Source organism: Stegodyphus dumicola, chromosome 8, assembly GCF_044657685.1.
Source record: "Stegodyphus dumicola isolate Sdum_Otavi_A_Nest chromosome 8, ASM4465768v1".
In the NCBI taxonomy this organism is placed as follows: domain Eukaryota; kingdom Metazoa; phylum Arthropoda; class Arachnida; order Araneae; family Eresidae; genus Stegodyphus; species Stegodyphus dumicola.
The window spans coordinates 124,007,810-124,027,990 of NC_140775.1; the positions used below are offsets into that span (position 1 = coordinate 124,007,810).

Below are 20,181 nucleotides of genomic sequence, written 5' to 3' on the forward strand. Positions count from 1 at the left end.
AAAAAATTCCAGAAAGAATTAAGCATGATTTAATTGGCAATAATAAATGAATGCGCTATCTTTGTTGTTGCGAAGCTAAGTTTCTCTAGATTGGCAACAAATCCACTAGTCTCCTGTTCCAAATGTAAACATCAATGGCCGCCATTAAAAACAGTCTTAGCGGCAATTAAACAACTTTAAAATTGCTGATAATTCTAAAAATATTGCACACGATTTATTAAAGGCATAAAATCCTTAACTGGATGATAAAAACAACACAATTCAATCATTTTTAAAGCAAAAAATGTACAATTTACAAACATATAAGAGTAAAGAAACTGAGATCACTGAGCCGGGTAATAGAGTGGATATATATATAAATATATTTATATACGTTTGGTGCAACCGATCGAAACCAAAATTTTAGGTGCACATCTACATGTTATAGCAGTCATATATACAAAATTTCAACGTTCTGAAGCTACTCATTTTTGAGTTATGCGAGATACGCACGTACCTACGTACATTCATACAGACGCCATGAAAAATTCTCTTCAGAATTAATTTTAAAGCAGTTTTATAATTTTTTTGAAGGAAAAGAGTATTTTATTCTGTCCTTACGTACAGATATCACGCAAAAACGTCGTTAAATTGCATTCGATAGCGGTCAAAATGGATATTTTCGTTGAAATATGCTGTCTGAAACTTTTCGCGATTACAATACTACCTTTTTACTTCGTACAAGGAAGTAAAAATCTAATGTCGACACCACATTACTTCCTTTTATGGCCTATTAAATTATGTACATATTTTGCTGCATTTATTTGAACTTATTTCCCCGAATTTCATTAGAGATATACGAGGGTAAGGTGAAAAGTTCTCGGCCTGACCAAAAGATGGCGCTCCAATCAGCAGAAATTTATGTTTTCTGCCTGTGTGCAGGTGTCATTAGTTCGTATGACAAGTTTCAATTTATTCTCTCAAGCACTACGTCCTCCATTACTACTACTACTTGTTCTCTCAAGTAGTTTGTTTATACGAATTTTTGCAGTAGACGTCTTGTGTGTTATTCATTAAAATGAATAAACTTTAATATCATGTAGTCATAAAATTCTTCATTTTGAATGGATTAAGCCCTGAGGAAATTCATCCTCAGGGCAAAAGGAGTTGACAAAAGGAGACTCTGCTCCTTTTTTGTCAATCATCAAAAAGTGGGCAGTTGAATTTAAACGTGGTTGCACATTCCTCGAAAATGACCCACGTGAAGCTAAAAACCGCAACCATACCTAAAACCATCGGAAAAGTGCTCTTGTGTTGGACGATAGGCAAATAAAGATGTGTGAGATAGCTGAAGCTGTGGGGATATTGAAAGAAAGGGTGCAAAACATCTTGCATAAAGAATTAAGGATGCGAAAGCTCTGTGCAAGATGGGTGCAACATTTGCTGAATGCTGATTAAAAGGAAATGTGCAACCAGCGAACCACCGTCTTCCACCCATTGTTTGGAAGCCACCACTGGGCTTCCACCCAGAAGCGAAGTCAATCACATCTGCTGGAAAGGTCATGGCCAGCGTGTTTTGGGATGGGAAAGAGATTGTATTAATTGATTACTCGCAAAAGGGAGAACAATTACAGTGAATATTACTCCAACCTTTTTGACCAGCTGGATGCCAAAATTTGCAAGAAAAGGCTTGTCTTGAAGAAGAAAAAAATCATCTTTCATCAGGACAGCACACCTGTGCGTTGGCGATGGAAAACTGCGGAATTTGGGGTGCAATTTGCTCGCCATCCCCTCCCCCCATTCTCCTGATTTGGCACCCTCATACTTCCATCTGTTCCCAAACTTGAAGAAATGTGTTTATCGCGAGCGCTTCACATCCAATAAAGAAGTTGAGATGGTCGTAGATTAATATTTTCACAACCTTCCAGACTTTCACTTCCGAGAAGGAATACTGTTGTTGGACAAATGCTGGACCAAGTGTGTTGAAGTCAAGGGAGATTATGTAGAAAAATAAAATCATTTTTTAACTGAAAGTTGCAGTCTTTCATTGCCAGGTCACCTTACCCTTGTACGTCGTGGCGCGCAATGAATTGGAAGTTGATCTGTCAGCACTATCCTTATCTTCAGGGCAGATGTTTTCGTTTTATTCGGCTTATAATTCCTTACTAAATGTAGTATTTCATCTCAATGTACTCCGTCTTTGATATGATTTAAATCAAATTCCCCGTCATTATAAATATCACGAATACACATCAAATAGTTTTATGGTTGCAATTTTCTAATTTCGACTATGCGTAATGTATGCTTTACGCATGCGCGCTTTGAAAGAAAGGTTTAATAAAGTAAACAAATAAATATTAAGCTTTTTGTTTTTGGTAAATTTTGATACCCTTTATATTATAATTACTCTTTATTTCATAAATTTCGGTTTCATATTTTTAATTTTATAATTTCTGCATGTCATCTGACCAGATTTAAACTGATGATCTATAATCCGGAATCACCGAAGACCCGACGAGTCCGGATTAAAGACTTTTGACTGTATATAATTTGGAAATGTACAATAGAGGAAGCAGTGTGGCATACTTTTAGTAAGGTTATCTATAAGTTCATGGTCTACTCATTGTTCAACTTAATTTGTGATGGATTGTGTTATGCGGCTGGTATTTAACTTGTCTGCCAGGATAGGCTCATGCATTTTTTCCATGTTAAAGACTGGCTTGCCTTTTCATTTATCATCACTTTGAAGTCCTTGAATACAGTTTTGATCAGATAAGCTAAATCATCCTTCAACATGGTCAGAAAATTGAAGAATCTGTTGGCTTAAAGTACGTCTACATCTGAAATCGATGCAGTGAACTGTGGATATCTTTGGCAGAAGGTTTCCTCATTTAGTATTGATGCAGACTTACCATGTTCTAATGATTAACTCTTTTATAAGTGATGCTAAGTATTTGTTTGACAAACAGCTTGTTAAAATATGCACCCTGACATTGCTGAAGATAAACTCTTTGCTGTTTTAATTGAGCAGGACTGCATTAGTTGGAATTTTATATTCTTCCATAAATATAGCAGTGGTCAAAATATATGTAAGCATATCAGTGATGTGATGGCAGCTGTATACTGTAAACTGTGTCAAGCATAGTGACTAATCATGCTGTTCAAAACCATTTCAGATATCATCAGAAACATTTTTCATGGGAAATTTTGATGCAACAATAAAAATAGATTTTATTAATTTGCTGATTGCTAAATGGTTATCAGAGTCTTCCATTTACTTGACGAGACTTGATAAAACTATTTTTGAAAATTTATGCATGGTCGATGCATCTTGAATATATCAAACAGGGTTCGTAGCGGTCCTTACAAGTGCTTATAAGTCCTTATATTTGAAAATAAAATATAAAGGCCCTTATAGGTGCTTACTTTTTCTTTAAAGCCCTTATTTTTTCGTTTTTAGTGCTTTTTTAAATCCCCCCCCTTTTTTTTTTTTTTTTTTTTTAAAATGAACGCGCATTTTTTCCCCATACCAAAGCCGAAACTAAATAAATAACTTTTTTTCCTTTTATGCAACGTCAGATGGTGAATCATACTCCCGGATATTGTTTTTCCCCCCTTTCTCTGCATTAACGTAACCTATGGTGCGAGCCAGAGTGCAGGCAGATGCACGTCTTTCTATTGGTTAAAGAATTGCGAAAACGGTAGAAAATTCCGGTACATTCGATATTCTTTTCCTCCCACCCAAATGCTACACACGTTTGAATTTCTATCAAGATTTTTAATAATTTGCATTCATGTTCCGTGTGGTCAGTTCATATTCGTGTTTATTATGATTGTTATGCTAATATTATGAGTATATGCATGAATATTTATAATAATTGTGTTTTTACACAGATTAGCTTTCTAAGGAATAATATTCGGAATGGCTTAAATAAAAGGAAAGTAATCTAATAGTCAAAATAATTTTCTTCCCCTACCCTCCAATACATTATACAGTACGGAGGTTGGGAGGTTCTCCCCTTTCTCTGCAAAATCTCTAGCAGCAGTGTTTTTTTTTTTTTTTTTTTTTTTTTTTTTTTTTTTTTTTTTGGTCACTGTCCAATCTGCATTGAATAGGACTAAAATTTTTGCGGTCTACCCAACCCAAGCGAAGATTGGTTCTATTCCGGAAATTTAACGCAGTCTGCTGAAAATTAGAATCAGAAACACCCCAGATTAGTAAGTCTCTATCTTTTCCTTTAGTTCTTTATTCTCCAAATACCGGCAGCTGTTGATTCCGATTGCGTAATATCACATGTGGAAGAATTACGCCGCACATATTGCGCAAAAACGTTTGCCCGGAATTCGGCAATTTCCAAGTATGCGGGTTAATTAAGCTTTTACTGTTAAAGGATGACTGCATGAAGCAATTTCCCGTCTTCTGATTTCAGAAATGTGCCTCTTTTTTACTTAAATTACTTTGCTTGGAATATATGTTAAGGGAAAACTGTTATACAATGAAAATTTAGAAAATGTTCAGAATTTTGATTTAAGTTTAATTATTTAAATATTAATACGAGTAGAAAAAGAAATTATATTTATTATTAGGTGCCAAATGAATACAATTAATATGGCTTATTATTATTTATTTTCTATATTTTGAACTTAAATTTGAAATCTTGTAATATAGTTTAGTTCTGCATAGTTTTTTTTTTTTTCTCTCTCTCTCTCTCTCTCTCTCGTAAACTAATTCTGTAAATTGAACTGTCATTTAAAATTTTTCTTAAAAAAAAAAGTGGTACTATTTTGTTTTGAGGGCCGTAAAAAAATTGCAGCGAAAATGTATGTGCAAACGCCAAATCTAGCGTACGCGCTGATTTCAGATTGTGCAAGTTTATATACAGTGGATAAAAAAAGTATTGGCAATTGCCTATAAATGATCATATTTGCTAACAAAGTATGTTTACAAACTTTATTTTAACGTAGCGATTACAGAAGGAGAAAAGACAAACAAATATAACAAAATTTTCATTTAAATATTTTTTTTAATCAAAATCTACAACAAAATCCAAAATTTACATGATAAAAAAAAGTATTGGCAAAATTATGAGCAAAAACAAAATCAGTATATGTTTAGTACTTTATATGCATACCTTTTACATCTATAACAGCTTCTCGTAGAGGAAACTAAGGTCTTTGTTGTGCTGTTGAAAATTTTGACGAAAGCGTGAAGCCGGAAGTTCTTTAAGAGGCGAAAGTTATGATGAAGGTGCTCGAGAAAAAAAAGGGGGGATTCTGAAAATATTTGCCAAAATTAGAGCAATCCCAACCTGGAAGGCCACAACCCTTCCGAGGCCAATAGGAACGAGATGCCTGGAAATTGCCTAGAAAGACTGGATATTGATGGATGACAATCCTTATAAAGCTAAATGTGGTCTTTGTTTGAAACAAATTGAAATTTCTATAATGGGAGAATCAGCGCTGAAAATTCACATGAAAATTAAGTTTCGTTTTATCATTTCAATTTGTTTTTACACGTTTTTGCTTAGCTTAATTTCTGTGTTTGTTTCAATTAAGCCATAAATTAATTTTTTATCACCTTTTACAGAGTTTATTCTCTTTTTCACATACTATATGTATGGGATATCGGGATTATGAGTTTATTTCTGCAGAGGGTCTGTTGTCGATTTTGCGGGAAATCTGTTGGCTTCATTTCGATTTTGGGTCTCCAAGGGCAAATTCGGTAACGTTAGCCGAGAAAAAGTGAAGTTCGGAAATACGTTTTGAAGCTTCAATAGACAATTAAGTATTTGGTTTAATCCTGTGCTGTTGATAGTAATGCATTATTTTTGCTAATGGCGATACAATTATTATTTCAAAACAACTAACTAATTAAAAATTTTTTAATATTTTTAAAACTGAAAACAACTAATTGAAACTAATTTTCCTGAATTAACTAGACGCAAAATTAACTTTCATGACTTACTAAAAAGTTATTGGGTAGAAGTTTAACTGAAAATATACATTCCGTATATATATGTATATTTATACAGTACAAAGTCCGAGGTCGGGACTTCGACGATCCCAGATTTGAGATTTTTCCGGATATTAGATCATTTTAAATCTACTAAGATGGCACATAGAAATTATAAAATTGAAAATATGAAATCGTGATTTATGAAATAATGAAGCATTTATGATTTAAAGGGTATCAAAATTTACAAAAGAAAAGAGCTTAATATTTATATGTTTACTTTATTAAACATTTCTTTCAATGTGAGTTGTTTGATTTCTTTTCTCTGCTGATACTTTAGACTAATACTATAGACATATAATTTCTTGTTGAGTTATTAAGTTTCATTGTTCAAGTCCTGTAATTGCTGTGTCGAGAATTCCGAATAACTTGTCAATCAAAATTTTTTCTCGTTCAGTAACCTCTCTGTTACTTTCTTCACTATCGGTAGTTGTATTTTCTGGATTTAGAACCATACTATAGATTTCGCCCTCCGTTAATTGATTGATGATTGGGGCATTGTCATCGACATGAAAAACTTCTGTTTAACTTCCCTAAATTCTGCCGCCTGGTGCGGCCATGCGAGCTCTGGCGCTGGTTCTGCCTTTATGTGAATAACAAATCAGTTATTCTTAATTCAAATAGCACTAAATATAATCGTTTGTCATATGAGTATCATTAACAAAATCTATTTTCAGCATAAGGAAAGAAATTTCTGTTAAATCTCCCCTAGTCAACATTTTAGCGCATTAAACCTAAATCTGTAATCGGATAATACTCTCTTATTTGGCGTCGCTGCATGAGTCATCACTCAAGTTGTCATCCGTTGATAAACGTGCGATGATGAAAGCAAAATACAATAAATAATGATTCGCGATTTCGGCATCAAGGATATAAAATATTAGTTTGTTTAAAATTAACAAATGTTTTGGTTTGAGATTATGCCAAGCAGATACGCAGCTATGGAGTCAAGTTACTAATCACACAAATTTATGCTAAAATAATTATTTCTTCAATAATGAGATATTTTATTTAGCGCTAAACTGAGATTAAGAATCGAGATTTCCGGCATGTTTTTTATGATGAGGAAATAAATCTAATGCACATGCGTAAAGCATACCCCTTCCTTCCAAAAAAGCCCTAAAAAATTGGTTGGTGGTGGCTTTGAGGTCCGGATTTTAGATCATTCCAGATATTGGATGTCTGGATCTTGGAATTTGTACTGTGTATATATATATATATATATATGTACTATATATTATATATATATAGTAAAAAATGTATATTTTCAGTATACATTTCTTATTATATATATATATTTCTTATTTTCTTATATATATATGTATAGATATAGATACAATTACATACACAGAGTTGCCAACTCTCCCGATTTAGGCGGGAGACTCCCGATTTTCGACCGCTCTCCCGCCAATCCGATTTACAATATATTTCTCCCGACTTTTTCTTATTCTTAAAATTTCTCACGATTTTTATGTAACTTGGCTTAATACTTCGTTATATGAACAAAAAAAAAAGTGATTTTGGACGTCTGAAAGCAACTGAATTTTCTCTAGATTATATCTAAAATGAAACCTTGCGAATCAGATGAGAATTTCTGCTTTGTGATCGACAGCATACGTATCCAGAAACTTCGTTCTACAGTTGTCCAATGGGCATCGAGCTCCACTGCGTGTCATCTGGCATATATTAGCCAATGAGCACAAAGCAAGCTCAAGGCCGTTGGCCGTTCTTTGGATGTTCTTTCGCTATTTCGTTCATCTTGTCCTGAGTTGTGTGAGTACACGTGCCTTTAGGAAATAGTTTTAGAAATTATCGTCTTTTGATATGTCTGCGAGAAAGGTGAAATACTCGTGCACGTTTCAAAAATCGTACACAGTTGACTTTCCTTCCATTATTTCTTCAAGGAAGTGTAATAAATTTGCGAGGTGTACAATCTGTCGTTGGGATTTTTTGATTTCGCTTGGGGGAAGGGCAGATGTTCTCAAACATGTGCGTACACAAAAACACAAGGACAACATGAGTTGTTTTGAAAAAACGAAAAATTAAATTTTTCTTCGGAAACAAAAGACTAAAAGGTGATTAATGCAGAATGTCTGTTCTCTGCCTTTTTACTGGAGCACAACCTGCCACTGAATGCATCGGATCACGCTGTAGCTTTATTTAGAAAAAAGTTTCCCGATAGTGAAATCGCTAAGAAATCCTCAAGTGCAAGGACCAAAACAGGTGCAATTGTTAAAGAAATGGGTTTGAAAAATAAATCTTCAGTTATTGATTGCATTAAAACAGCTTCGTTCTGCCTCTCTACGGATGGAAGCAATAATACCAATTCAAAACTGTATCCAATTGTTTCTTTTTTCAGAAATTGAGAAATCCAGAGTCTTCAGAAATTGAGTGCAGTTTACTTTCTGTCCCCACTTTAGAAGGACATTCGACAGGCTTTAATATAGCACAGCTAATTATTAAAACTTTAAAATAAAATGCAGTCCCTCTGGATAATTGCTTAGCGCTTGGTGCCGATAATGCACCAGTAATGGTAGGCTTGAAGACTGGTGTTGCAGGCATCTTAAGAAAGGCAAATTCATTCAGATTTGCAGATTATGAGGTGCACCTGTCAGCTCTTAAATTTAGCAGCTGAAAAAGGGGCAGCTTCTTTACCATTAAATGTGGATGAACACATTGTTGATATTTATTATCTTGAAAGGAGTTCTAAAAGAAAGGAAAAATTGAAACAGTTCCAACAGCTGCATAATAGTGAAATGAGAAAAATTTTGATTTTTTGTAATTTCTGGATCATTCAGCAATTCAACTGGCAGTTCTCAAAATTATACTGCAAAATATAAGCGTAAAGCTGATACAAATTTCTCTCAAAATAAAAAAAAAAAATTGCTCAACACACAAAACATTTTCCGATTACTGTAAGTTTATCTTGTGAAGAACGAATATTTATGTTTTTTTCTTCGGACCTTAAGAAAGCTTTTTGCTTTTTTTTTTTTTTTTTTTTTTTTTTTTACAATTCATTTTGCCATCATTCGATGTTCTGAACACAATTCTACAAAGCAGAATTCCATTAATTCATGTTTTGCAATCAATGATTTATGATCTGTTTAAAGACATTTTATCAAAGTTTGTAAAACCAGTCTGTGTTTTGTCTTATAATTCTATATATGATGTGATTTATGGTGAAACAGAAAATCAGAAGGAAGATGAAGATTTGGTAATAAGAGCTGCAACTACAAAAGTAGTGGAAGAACTTTCAGAAGAAGACAAAAATAAGTTTTATCTTCATGTTAGAAGTTACTTCTGTCGAGTATGTGATTACACACTACATAAATTTCCAGTCAACGATAAAGTGATTTTGCATGCTAAAGTTCCTGATGTTTCTGCTCTAGCAAATGTATCTTTTTTTGATATAAGGTACTTTTTGAATAGATTTCCTGTGTTACTTCGTTTAGTCATGAAAGATGATGATATTGATGTTGCTACTGATATACTGCAGTCGCAATTTTGCAGTTTACAATTAGAAAACTTGGATGAAGTTATAAAATCAGCTAGGATTGACACCCAGTGGAGGTTAATTGGAAAATTGAAAGGTGCTGATGGAATTTTAAAATATAGTGAACTCTCTAGAATTATGTTGGCCATCTTGACAGTTCCCCATAGTAATGCAGAGTGTGAGAGGATTTTAAGTGTTGTTGCGAAAACGAGGACTAAATTTAGAACTAATATTAGTGATGACACATTAGAATAACTATTATTAGTGAAAGCAGGCCTACGTGGCAATTGCTATGAACAAAATTATGAAGTTTCTTTCTTAACGAGAGCAAAATCTGCCACTGTCCATAACATTTGTATGAAAACTGATTAAAGTGCCTTTTTTTTTTTTTTTTTTAAACGATGAAAGTAATAAAAATGTTTTTTTTATGTCTAAGGTATTTTTGTTTTGCTTGCATTTAAGACTTAGTAACTATTTAAAGTTAATTCATTATTAAAAACTATATTTTTATCATTTAAAAAGTCTTTTTAACATTGTGAAAAATCTCCTGATTTTTGAGTGTCATAGGTTGGCAAGTATGCATACATATATATGCGATACTTAATTATACTAATGCCTTGCATGTGATGCCCCTTTTAGCGGCAAAACATCTTTCCCTTCTCAACTGCAGAGTTTCTTCTAACAGTATCATGAATTTTGTCAAGTTAGAAGAACCATCTACTTCAGGAAAAGATGTAACTGCTAATTCAACATCAATAAGTGTAAAAAATAAAATAAATTCTTTCCTTTAAAATCTGAAGTTACAGATGCAGAAATATTGTGGGCTTTTAAGTGCATCAAAAGCCACTATTCTTTTAAATCGTGCGATGTTATTGGGCCTTTGTTCACTAAAATGTTCCCTGATAGTTTCATTGCAAAATAGTGTTCATGGGGTGAAAAGAAATGTGCTTATATCTGTTATTTTGGTCTTGGCCCTTATTTTTAAACTTTGTCACTAAAGCATTGTAAAAATGCTGAGTTTTTTACATTACTAGTTGATGAGACTCTTAATCTGACAAACCAAAAGAAGCAACTAGATATTTATGTGAGGTTATCAGGAAAATAAGGTCAGAACTCAGTACCTTACTTCTGCATTTATAGGGCATGCAAAAAGTGAAATTATTTTATCCAAATTTTATGAATGTGTTGAAAAACTAGACTTGTCAAAACTCTTACAAATATCTATGGATGGTCCTGCAGTAAACTGGAAATTTTATGATTTATTGCAACAGGACCTTGAAAAAAGAATATAACATTCAATGCTTGACATTAGGGACATATGGTTTACACATTCTTAACAATGCTTTCAAGCATAGTATGTCATCCACTGGCTGGGACATTCCATCATTCTTATCCTCCTTATATTGGATTTTTAAAGATTCTCCTGCAAGACATGAAGATTTTTTAAGTATATCTGGCTTAAAAAAGCTACCTGTGAAGTTCTGCTTTTACCGATGGTTGCAAAATGTCCCAGCAGTTGAAAGAGCCATTGAAATATGGGATGACTTACTACTGTACATTAAAGAAGTTGAAATGGGGAAGTTTAAAAAAAATTCGTCAAAATCCTTCTCAAATATTTTGGAGGCAACTAAAGATAAAACATTTCTTATAAAATTAAATTTTTCTCTCTCTCTGTCGAAAATAGTATTGCCTTTCCTTGAATATTATCAAAGTGATAAACCACTTATTCTCTTTTTTGCTGAAGATATCTTAAAACTTGTAAATGATTGCCTTCAGCACTTTAAAATTTTGAAACTAGAATATTCAAAAATAACTAAAGCAGAAAATCTTTATAAATTTAATTTTAATGATCCAAATTGTTATAATGATAGTTTATTTGGGATTCATTGCTGAGCAGTTAATGAATGATAAATGCCACAAGAAGGACATTTCACAAGCTGAAAGTTTTGCATTGAAACAAGGTCAACAATGTGTCTTAACAATAGTATAACACTTAATGTCTAAATGTCCAATAAATTATTCTCTTATTCGAAATGCATCTTGTATAGACCCGCGATTGATGGATAAAAGCCCAGAACAAAATGAAAATAGTTCTAACGGTATTAATGCAGAATAAACGTGTTTTACAAGATGATTGAAATTCTGCTGCAGTTTGGAGAGTTTCTAGACAAAGTAGTTAAGACAAATTTACATGAATTTTCTACTTTTGATCCTCAAAATCTTTCTCTTGACACATTTCTCACTTCTTATTTTCATGATTTTCACTATTCAAAAGTATAGAAAATAGTGAAAATGATTCTTATCTTGTCACATGGACAGGCCTCTGTGGAAAGGAGCTTCTCTGTAAATAAAGCAATTGAAATTGAAAATTTAAGTGACTCGTCATACGTTTTTCAATGCACAGTATTTGATTACATAAAATTTTCTGGAGTTGTTCTTAATATCGAAATTAATAAAAAGAAATGAGATCAGCAGCAGCTTCTGCAAGGTCTAAATATATGCAGTATTTAGGAGAACAAAAATCTTTAACTAAATCTCAAAATTCAAAGAGGAAAAGAAATATCATTGAGGAAGAAATTGATTATATGAAGCAGAAGAAAAAATTTCTTCAAAGGGACATTAAAGATATTAATGAAGAAGTAGATGCTTTAGCAGATGAAGCTGAGACCAGCATAAACATTGATTTGTTTATCAAAGCAAATGAACTTAGAAGAATAGTTAAAGAAAAGGAAATAGACATACATAAATTAGATGTTAAAATAGCTGAAAAGATTTCAGATTTAAAAAAAAAAGCATAAATGTTTTGTATCTTTTATTGTACAGTTTATTATTCTAGTATCTGTCAAAAAAACCAAGGAAATAAATTGTATGTTTACAAATCAGTTATTTTAATCTGCAAAATATTCTTACATTGTGATTATAATAGTTGACTGTGTTTAAATAAATATCAAATAAGTTAATAATAATCATGTAAATCTCTAAAATAGTGACTGTTATTAGTGTAAAATACACTTATACATGTTTTTAAAGAAATTATGTTCCTAATTTAATGTTATCTACTTCATAACTTGTAGGGAGTTAGTTTAATTTTCAAAATTGTTTTATGGTAAGTATTAAAGTGAATTTAATAATAGTGCATAATACACACTTCTGATAGTTTCTTAAAGTGAAATTACAAGCATGAAGTCGGTTGTATGGATAATTGCTTTATTCTATTTGTTTTTTTGTTTGCTGATAGGTCCTTAATTTTTTCTTTGATGGTCCTTAAAAGTCCTTAATTTTCATGTAAGGAAATGTGTACGAACCCTGTAAAAAGTATTATATGAAATTAACCTTTCATCTAAATTAAAACATCAATCTTAGATAGTTATTTACTATTATACTTCCTTTCTTGCCGTAATTATTTTTGGCAGCATTGGCATCAACAATAGTTTGGCGATTTTTTACGGCCCTCGATACCGAATAGTACCAAAAAAGTTAATTGTTTTCCATGGTTGAGGTAATGCTCATTCTCTTAATAAATATTGCATTCCTCATATTTTAAATTACAAGTCTAATTTTTCTTTTAGGTTATGCAGTTGTATATAATGTAATTAGACAGGTTCTTATTTTTTCCTTAAAATGCAAAGTTCTTATAGGTGCTTATTTTTTTAACTAAAATATGGCTACGAACCCTGTCAAATTATAATAATACAGTCTAATACCAAAAATCCGCGTTGCTTCTCAAAATATAAACATTCAGTTTATAGGTTCCAGTAACCGCACTGTTGAGTACGAAATATCAAAGAAAAAAATACTTACCGAATAATGAGTCATAATGGAAATACCAAATTATTGACATCATGATAAAAATATTTTTCCCCTCGAATCTGCACAGTGAGATAAAAAAGCAGACGATTCACTCAACTCTTCTTTCAAGTTCACAATTCACGTTGTATTTCACATTTGCTGATTGTTTATTGCTGCCTTTTTTTTAATCCGGATGTTTTTGTGGATAAATTAAGAATATTTTAAATTTCAGCCCTTTTTTAATAAAATGGCAGATAAGAAACATACTCATGATTTTACTACTTGCAACGTTGAAGAACGTAAACACGTTGCATTGACGGTAATGCAAATTTTGCAAAAGATGGAGGCAGGTGCTACTCGTCGGTTTATAGCAGGATCGTATGGAATTGCAACACGATTGTGTATGATATACGAGAAAATAAAGAAAAGCTGTTGAAATTTTACAGAACAGTGATTCTGACGTCGGAATCCGAAACCGGAAATCTTTGCATGAGGCAAAATCAACAAACCTTGATGCTGTGTACATATAATATAATCAATTTATATATGTAATAATAATTTAATGCATGTGATAAATTTTTACAATAATGTATATAATAATTTAATTAAATGTATCTAATACGGCTTATTTATTTTGCACTTTTAATCTGGATATTATGCTTTATCTTTTCTGTCCTGAAATCCGCAAAATCCTAAAATCTGCACAACCTCTGGTCCCAAGCTTTGCGGATTTCTGGACTTTTACTGTAATACTTGAAGAATCTATGTTAGGGTTACCATTTCTGTTTCAAGCTACATTTTATATCATCATTTATCTTTGACATTGTCTGCTGCCACAATAATAGAAAAGGGCTGGAATATTTAGGCAATATGTACTCTCTTCCAGCTGACCTCAGAGAGCAGCCCGTAATGACTCCTGAAACCTTTTAGAAACTCGCTCAGAGGCCCCGATTTCATCCCACCACCTCCAACAACAGCAGATGCCGTAGTCAACAGAGAATGGGAGACTGTGACTTAACACTCAGTTAAATATTTTTTTTATCATGTCTGAATAGCTCCAAATAAACTCAAGATATAGTGAAAAAATGAATTTAAAACAATAAAACAGTGTAACTGATCAAGAAATAATGGTTGTGTAATTTTAAGGAGTCAAATTGAAACATCTTAAGGTTTTAAATCTCCACTACTGCTAGTGTGTGTTTCAGAAATATAAAAAGTAGTTTTTGTATGCTTTTTACTCTTAGTTTTAGGTAAGATTTATATAAAAAAGAATAATTCTTTTAAATAAAACTCTTATTTTCCGTTTATATGGAATTTCATATTTGTATTTTTGTAGGAAAATCTTACCCTTTAATCTATGAATTAGGATATGAAAGGAAAATAATTTTCCCAATATTTTAATTCTTATCTTATTAGGTAGACCAATGAAAATCCAGATTACTAGTTCTCTCACACCAAGGATAAATAACAGTTTTGCATCAAACCTTAACAGAAGAGGAAATGCCAGATTCTCTGGGAGGTAAGTTGGTAATGTGTACTTAATAGAAGAAACATCTATAGCTCAATCATTAATCTAAGCAAGGAACTTTCATGGCAATACCAAGCTTCTGTTATGAGTCATGCCGATTATTATTTTATTTCAGTTTAATTTATGCAACTTGACATAAAATGTGCATATACCTCTGAGCGACTTTGGGACAAAAATGGGCATAAAAGAAAGAATCAGTTTAAAGCTGTAGCACAGTTTAAGTAAGAAGAATTTGTTTCGTAATTGAGTTAATATTAGATTATGTTTAATAATAATATATCGTACTTGCAGATTTATTTTTTTTTTACAAATCGCAAAAGTGATGTTCGAGTGTAGATAATTGCTTTAGTTTATTGAGTTCGTATTTTCTTGATGGGTTTTAAATTTTTTCATTGTCCTTAAAAGTACATAATTTGCAGAAATGTTCAGGAAGTGTGTAAAAATAGTGGGAAAATGTGTTTCATTTAACATGCCATACCAGGAAGTTGTGTCCACATTTTTTTTTTTTTTTTTTACTGTTATTTCATGTCTGCACTTTTTTTTTAATGTTTGTAGATTTCTGTAAGGATATGTCCTAAGAACAATTCAGTCATTAAAATATACTCCTTTGAGTTAGTACTTTTTGGCATATAAAACCCCAAATTTATTCCAAAGCTTTCGAAGTTACAAATATCAAGAAATTGCATTCAAATTTCTTATTGATTATATTCTTCAAATATAAAACCACACTTCTGGACAGTCATCAAGGAACAATTGATTTATGCAAATTTTTGTTTGCATTATTTATACAATTTCAGATAAAAATAGTGTAGAGGCATTGTAGGATAAAACCTTTTATCTGTATAGAAAGCAGTGTGCAATTGCATTGTTTCTTTATTGGCATTTGAAAGGAGTAATGTTGTAGGTTTCTGAAACTTTTGCTGTGAATTTTCATTTTTATAAGCAAATAATGAATTTATAATGTCAGTAAAACATTATTTGAATGCATACAATTGTGGCCAAGCAGTTGGTCATCTAGAAATGGGGGAAAATGTCACTTCCCCAAGCATTATGCACATTGAAAAGTATTATCTCTCATTTAAAAAAGGCTATTGAAGATGATGTAAATGTCCTTGCATGCTAGAGATTGTCAGAGAGCCACCTCATCTCAAGAGAACAAACATATTGTTGTAGTGACAAAAAGGAACACAAATGCTATTTTTGGCCAAATAGCCACAAACCTTGCCTACACTACCAGTAGATGTGTATCTGGGGGAACCATTTCTTGGTTTTTAAATAATGTTGGCTAATTTATGATGATAGTTGCAAGCACACTATCATCAGAAAAGATTACATTTCTGTGAGAAGCATACTATTTGCTGAAGCCACCGACAGTGAACCAGAATCATGTTTTTTTAACAAATCCCACTTAACCACCAGGATTAGTTCTGGACACCAGCCAGTGTGGAAAGAGGAAAACTCTTTATTGTCACCATAATGTCCAGTAAATTGATCATTATGGCTGAGGAGTAATTGTTTGGATAGATATATGCAGTGGCAAAACTCCTCTTCACATCATTAAATGAGTTAGTAATATAACAAAAAGTATTAGAACATATTTCTGATTAAGATGTAGCTTCTCGCTGTTTTCCCTTTTTAGAAATTCCTGTCCTTAAGATCCATAGGGTATATTAAACATTTGATATGGAAGAATATTGTTCATGAAAATGTGATGTGGAGCTTTGTTAAATGAGGTCTAAATGTATTTTTTAATTATGAGAGAGACATTTTTATTTCCAATGTTTATATTTTACTTTTTGGATTTGGTGCCCTTTAGCATTCTTGTGGATGCTGATATTCCCATAGATGAACCATTGCTAATTTCTTATAGTTTTTCTCTCACGTACCACAGTTGGGAAAAACATAACCTTGATGAAAATGACCTTTTACAAATTTCTTTGTATAATTTTAAATTGATCTGCCGGTGAAGTGGTCAGAAATCAAAGTAATGCTACTTTTGAGTGGCAGTTACAAAAATCAGAAATAGCTATTATTTTATTAACTGTTGAAATCTGTGAATGTAACAGCCTTTTTCAATGTTAAGCATTTTATTGCTATTATTACAATCACAAATTACTTCTAATCATGACTTTTGCATTTTACATCATTCAATCAATACTGTACTTGCAGGAAGCAGTGTAGTGCTGAAAATGTAAATTTTCTAATCAAGCATGACAAAATCTTGTATATAATGCAACATTTAGTGTTAAAGTTTGTCAAAGGAATTTTATAGGAATTCATAAACATCCTACAGCTGCAGTATTATATATATTCATAACATTTTCCATATCTCTTCCAGAGGACGGGGTGCAACGAGAGGTCGAGGTCGTAGAGGAGGTTTTCAGAGGACTTGAAAGAAATTTTGTGAGTAATTACAATTTAAAATGTGATTAACATGTCTGATTAAAAATATAAAAATCTGAAAGCTTTCAGATTTTATATTACGCCCACTTGGGTCTTTTTTTAATGTTTTGTGTGTTAGCTTTGGTTATTAAATATCATGTTCTTTGCACTTAAACCTAGATTTTAAATGCTGTAAAGCATAATTTATGAAACAGTGCTTAGCAAAAGCAAAATAGCTATGTAGTTAATTAAAAATATCTTCTTTACAATTTTTTCATGGTAAGAGTTTGTTGTCTACCTCTACGTGTCGTCGCTGTTTGCTGTAGCATGAACTGTGTGCAAGGGTTTCTCTACACGATTCTCCTGTTGCCGAATCACAAATGCCTACAGCTTGCATGGCAACACAGCCTGTAGCGTGCCCTGTGCATCAGACATTCTACAGAGGAACCTCTCCACCCACAGTATGTTATACGGGTCTGTGACACTTGGCCAACACCAGTTAGCTGACACAGAGAGTTAGCCGTCAGGACATTTAGTGAACAGGACACTAAGCCAACAGTGATGTTTAGCTGACACGTACTCAATAATTATTTAAATTTACTATCAGTTACAAAATTTCTGAACTTCTCCATAAGTTCAATATTTAAGTCATTTTTTTTTTTTTCACCTATCATGTTATCTTCGAAGTTCGAAGGTCACATTATCAAGAGTTCATAAAATGAATATCGTTTAAAATTTCTTTAACCTATAAAGGAAAAGAAAATATTTTTTGGCGCAAGTGAATTAATTCATGGATTAGTTATTTTGAGGGAGGAAAAAAAAACTATGAAAATCCGTTTTTAAAATTATTGCAAAAAATCCAAGAAAAAACGTTCTTTGATAAAACGTTTCTTCTTGGATTTTTCTCAATAATCTAGAAACGGATTTTCAAAGTTTTCTTTTTTGTCAAAGAGCGTTTCTTCTTAACACGTGTTTCTCAATTTCCTATACACATTGCGAAGAGGGAAATTCTGGCCGCCAAATCCATTGGCAAATTTTCCCTCCGCTTTCTAGCGGCGTAATAGCATTTGCGTGTATGGAACCTTTTCTTCTGTACATTGACATTCTTTGGTTAAAATAATCCCCATGTATGGTACAGCGGGATTTGGCGACATGGTGATGAGCAGTGAACGGGTCATTTTGTTTTTGGCAACAATTTTCAAAATCATGCGAAGGCCGTACCGTATACTAGGATTTTACCGCAAAATCTTTTTTTGTTTCTTTTTTTTTTAATAAATACCTTGTCATTTTGCAGTAAAATAAAAAAAATAGTAATCAGTCATCTAGGCTAACTATACTCGCTAAAATATCGTTGATTATTCTAATTCAATTTTTAAGTAATTATCTTTATTTTTATGTTATTCATATCATTTAATGTTGCTTCTTCCCTCTAAATTTATTTATCATTAGTAAATAATATTTCCAAATTTCAGGAAATTTTCTCTGGCATAATCCTGAAATTAATTCTAGCAGTAGGATGACATCACGAAATTTAATGCACATATTTTTTCCTTATGTATGCTGCGAAATAAATACGAGGGCTATCCAGAAAGTAGATTACGTTTTGGAATAAAAAAATAAACAAAGTATAGGAAACAAATTTTATTATATACAGATGAAAGCCACACTCAAATACTACTTTTCTACATAGTCACCATACAAATTAAGGCATTTATCGTAGCGATGTACGAGCTTGGAAATTCCTTCGTCGAAAAATTCGGCCGCCTGCGCCTCAACCACTTCGTTACCTCTTCTTGCAGCTGTGCGTCGTCATCAAAACGCTGCATAGCCAGCCACTTCTTCATTGCTGGGAATAGGTGGAAGTCGCTCGGTGCCAGGTCGGGACTGTACGGCGGATGAGGAAACAACTCCCACTTAAAAGATTCAAGAACTTTACGAGTGACATTTGCCGTGTGGGGCCGGGCGTTGTCGTGAATCAACAAGATCTTAGAGCTCAACATTCCTCTGCGCTTGTTTTGAATTGCTCTTCTGAGTTTTTGGAGAGTTTGGCAATACCTTTGAGAGTTTATTGTAGTGCCTCTTTCCAGGAAGTCCACCAAAATTACACCTTTTCTGTCCCAAAAAACAGTCGCCATCATCTTCCTTGCCGACATTGTTTGCATGCATTTCTTGGGTTTTTGGGGAGAACTTGTGTGCCCCCACTGCATTGATTGCAATTTCGTTTCACAGTTCACATGTTTCACCCATGTTTCGTCACCAGTAACAATGCGATCGAGTAAAGAGTCACCATCCTTATGGTAAGCGTCCAAAAAGTTCAGCGCTGCAGCCATTCGCTGATTTTTGTGGTCCTCTGTCAAGATTTTTGGAATCCATCTTGCACAAAACTTGTGGTAACCAAGCTTTTCGCTGATGATTTCGTGCAACAAACTTCACGAAATTTGTGGAAAACTCAAAGAAAGTTCCGTTATTGTGAAATTTCGATTTTCACAGACTTTAGCATCGACTTTTTCGAGAAGTTCGGCGGTCACTATGCTGGGTCTCCCACTTCGATCTTCGTCGTGAACATTGGTTCGGCCATTTTGAAATCTTATGGCCCACTGACGCACTCCACCTTCAGTGATAATGTTGTCCCCATACACTTCACGAAGCTGCCGATAGATTTCTATCGGTTTACAGTTTTTTGCAGTCAGAAACCTTATTACTGAGCGCACCTCGCAGCTCGCGGGATTTTCAATTAACGCAGACATTTCAAACCGTCACAGTATCTGAACGGAGCACAGCACGAACCTCTCACCTCTCACTAGCACGGCTAGATGCAGACTGAGCTGCGCAACGCTCTGACCCCAAGATGGCCGCGCTAGCCCCGCCCCTAGCGGACACAGACGGAAACGTAATCTACTTCCTGGATGGCCCTCGTATAAAATACCTCAATTTAGTAAAAACATATCATTAAATAGATTTCTTTCTTTCATTTAGCTGCAGAATGTCTGCAAAAAA

At 33.1% G+C, this 20,181-nt stretch overlaps 1 protein-coding gene across 1 annotated transcript in view; it reads left to right on the top strand.

Moving 5' to 3' along the window:
- Nucleotides 1-20,181, top strand: part of LOC118191391 (aly/REF export factor 2-like) — a 52,983-nt gene that overhangs the window by 29,146 nt on the left and 3,656 nt on the right. The window contains exons 4-5 of the mRNA XM_035362190.2: nt 14,691-14,793; nt 17,141-17,205. Of these exons, the coding sequence (XP_035218081.1) occupies nt 14,691-14,793; nt 17,141-17,195 (158 nt within the window). The 3' untranslated portion in view covers nt 17,196-17,205. The remainder of the gene's footprint in view (nt 1-14,690; nt 14,794-17,140; nt 17,206-20,181) is intronic.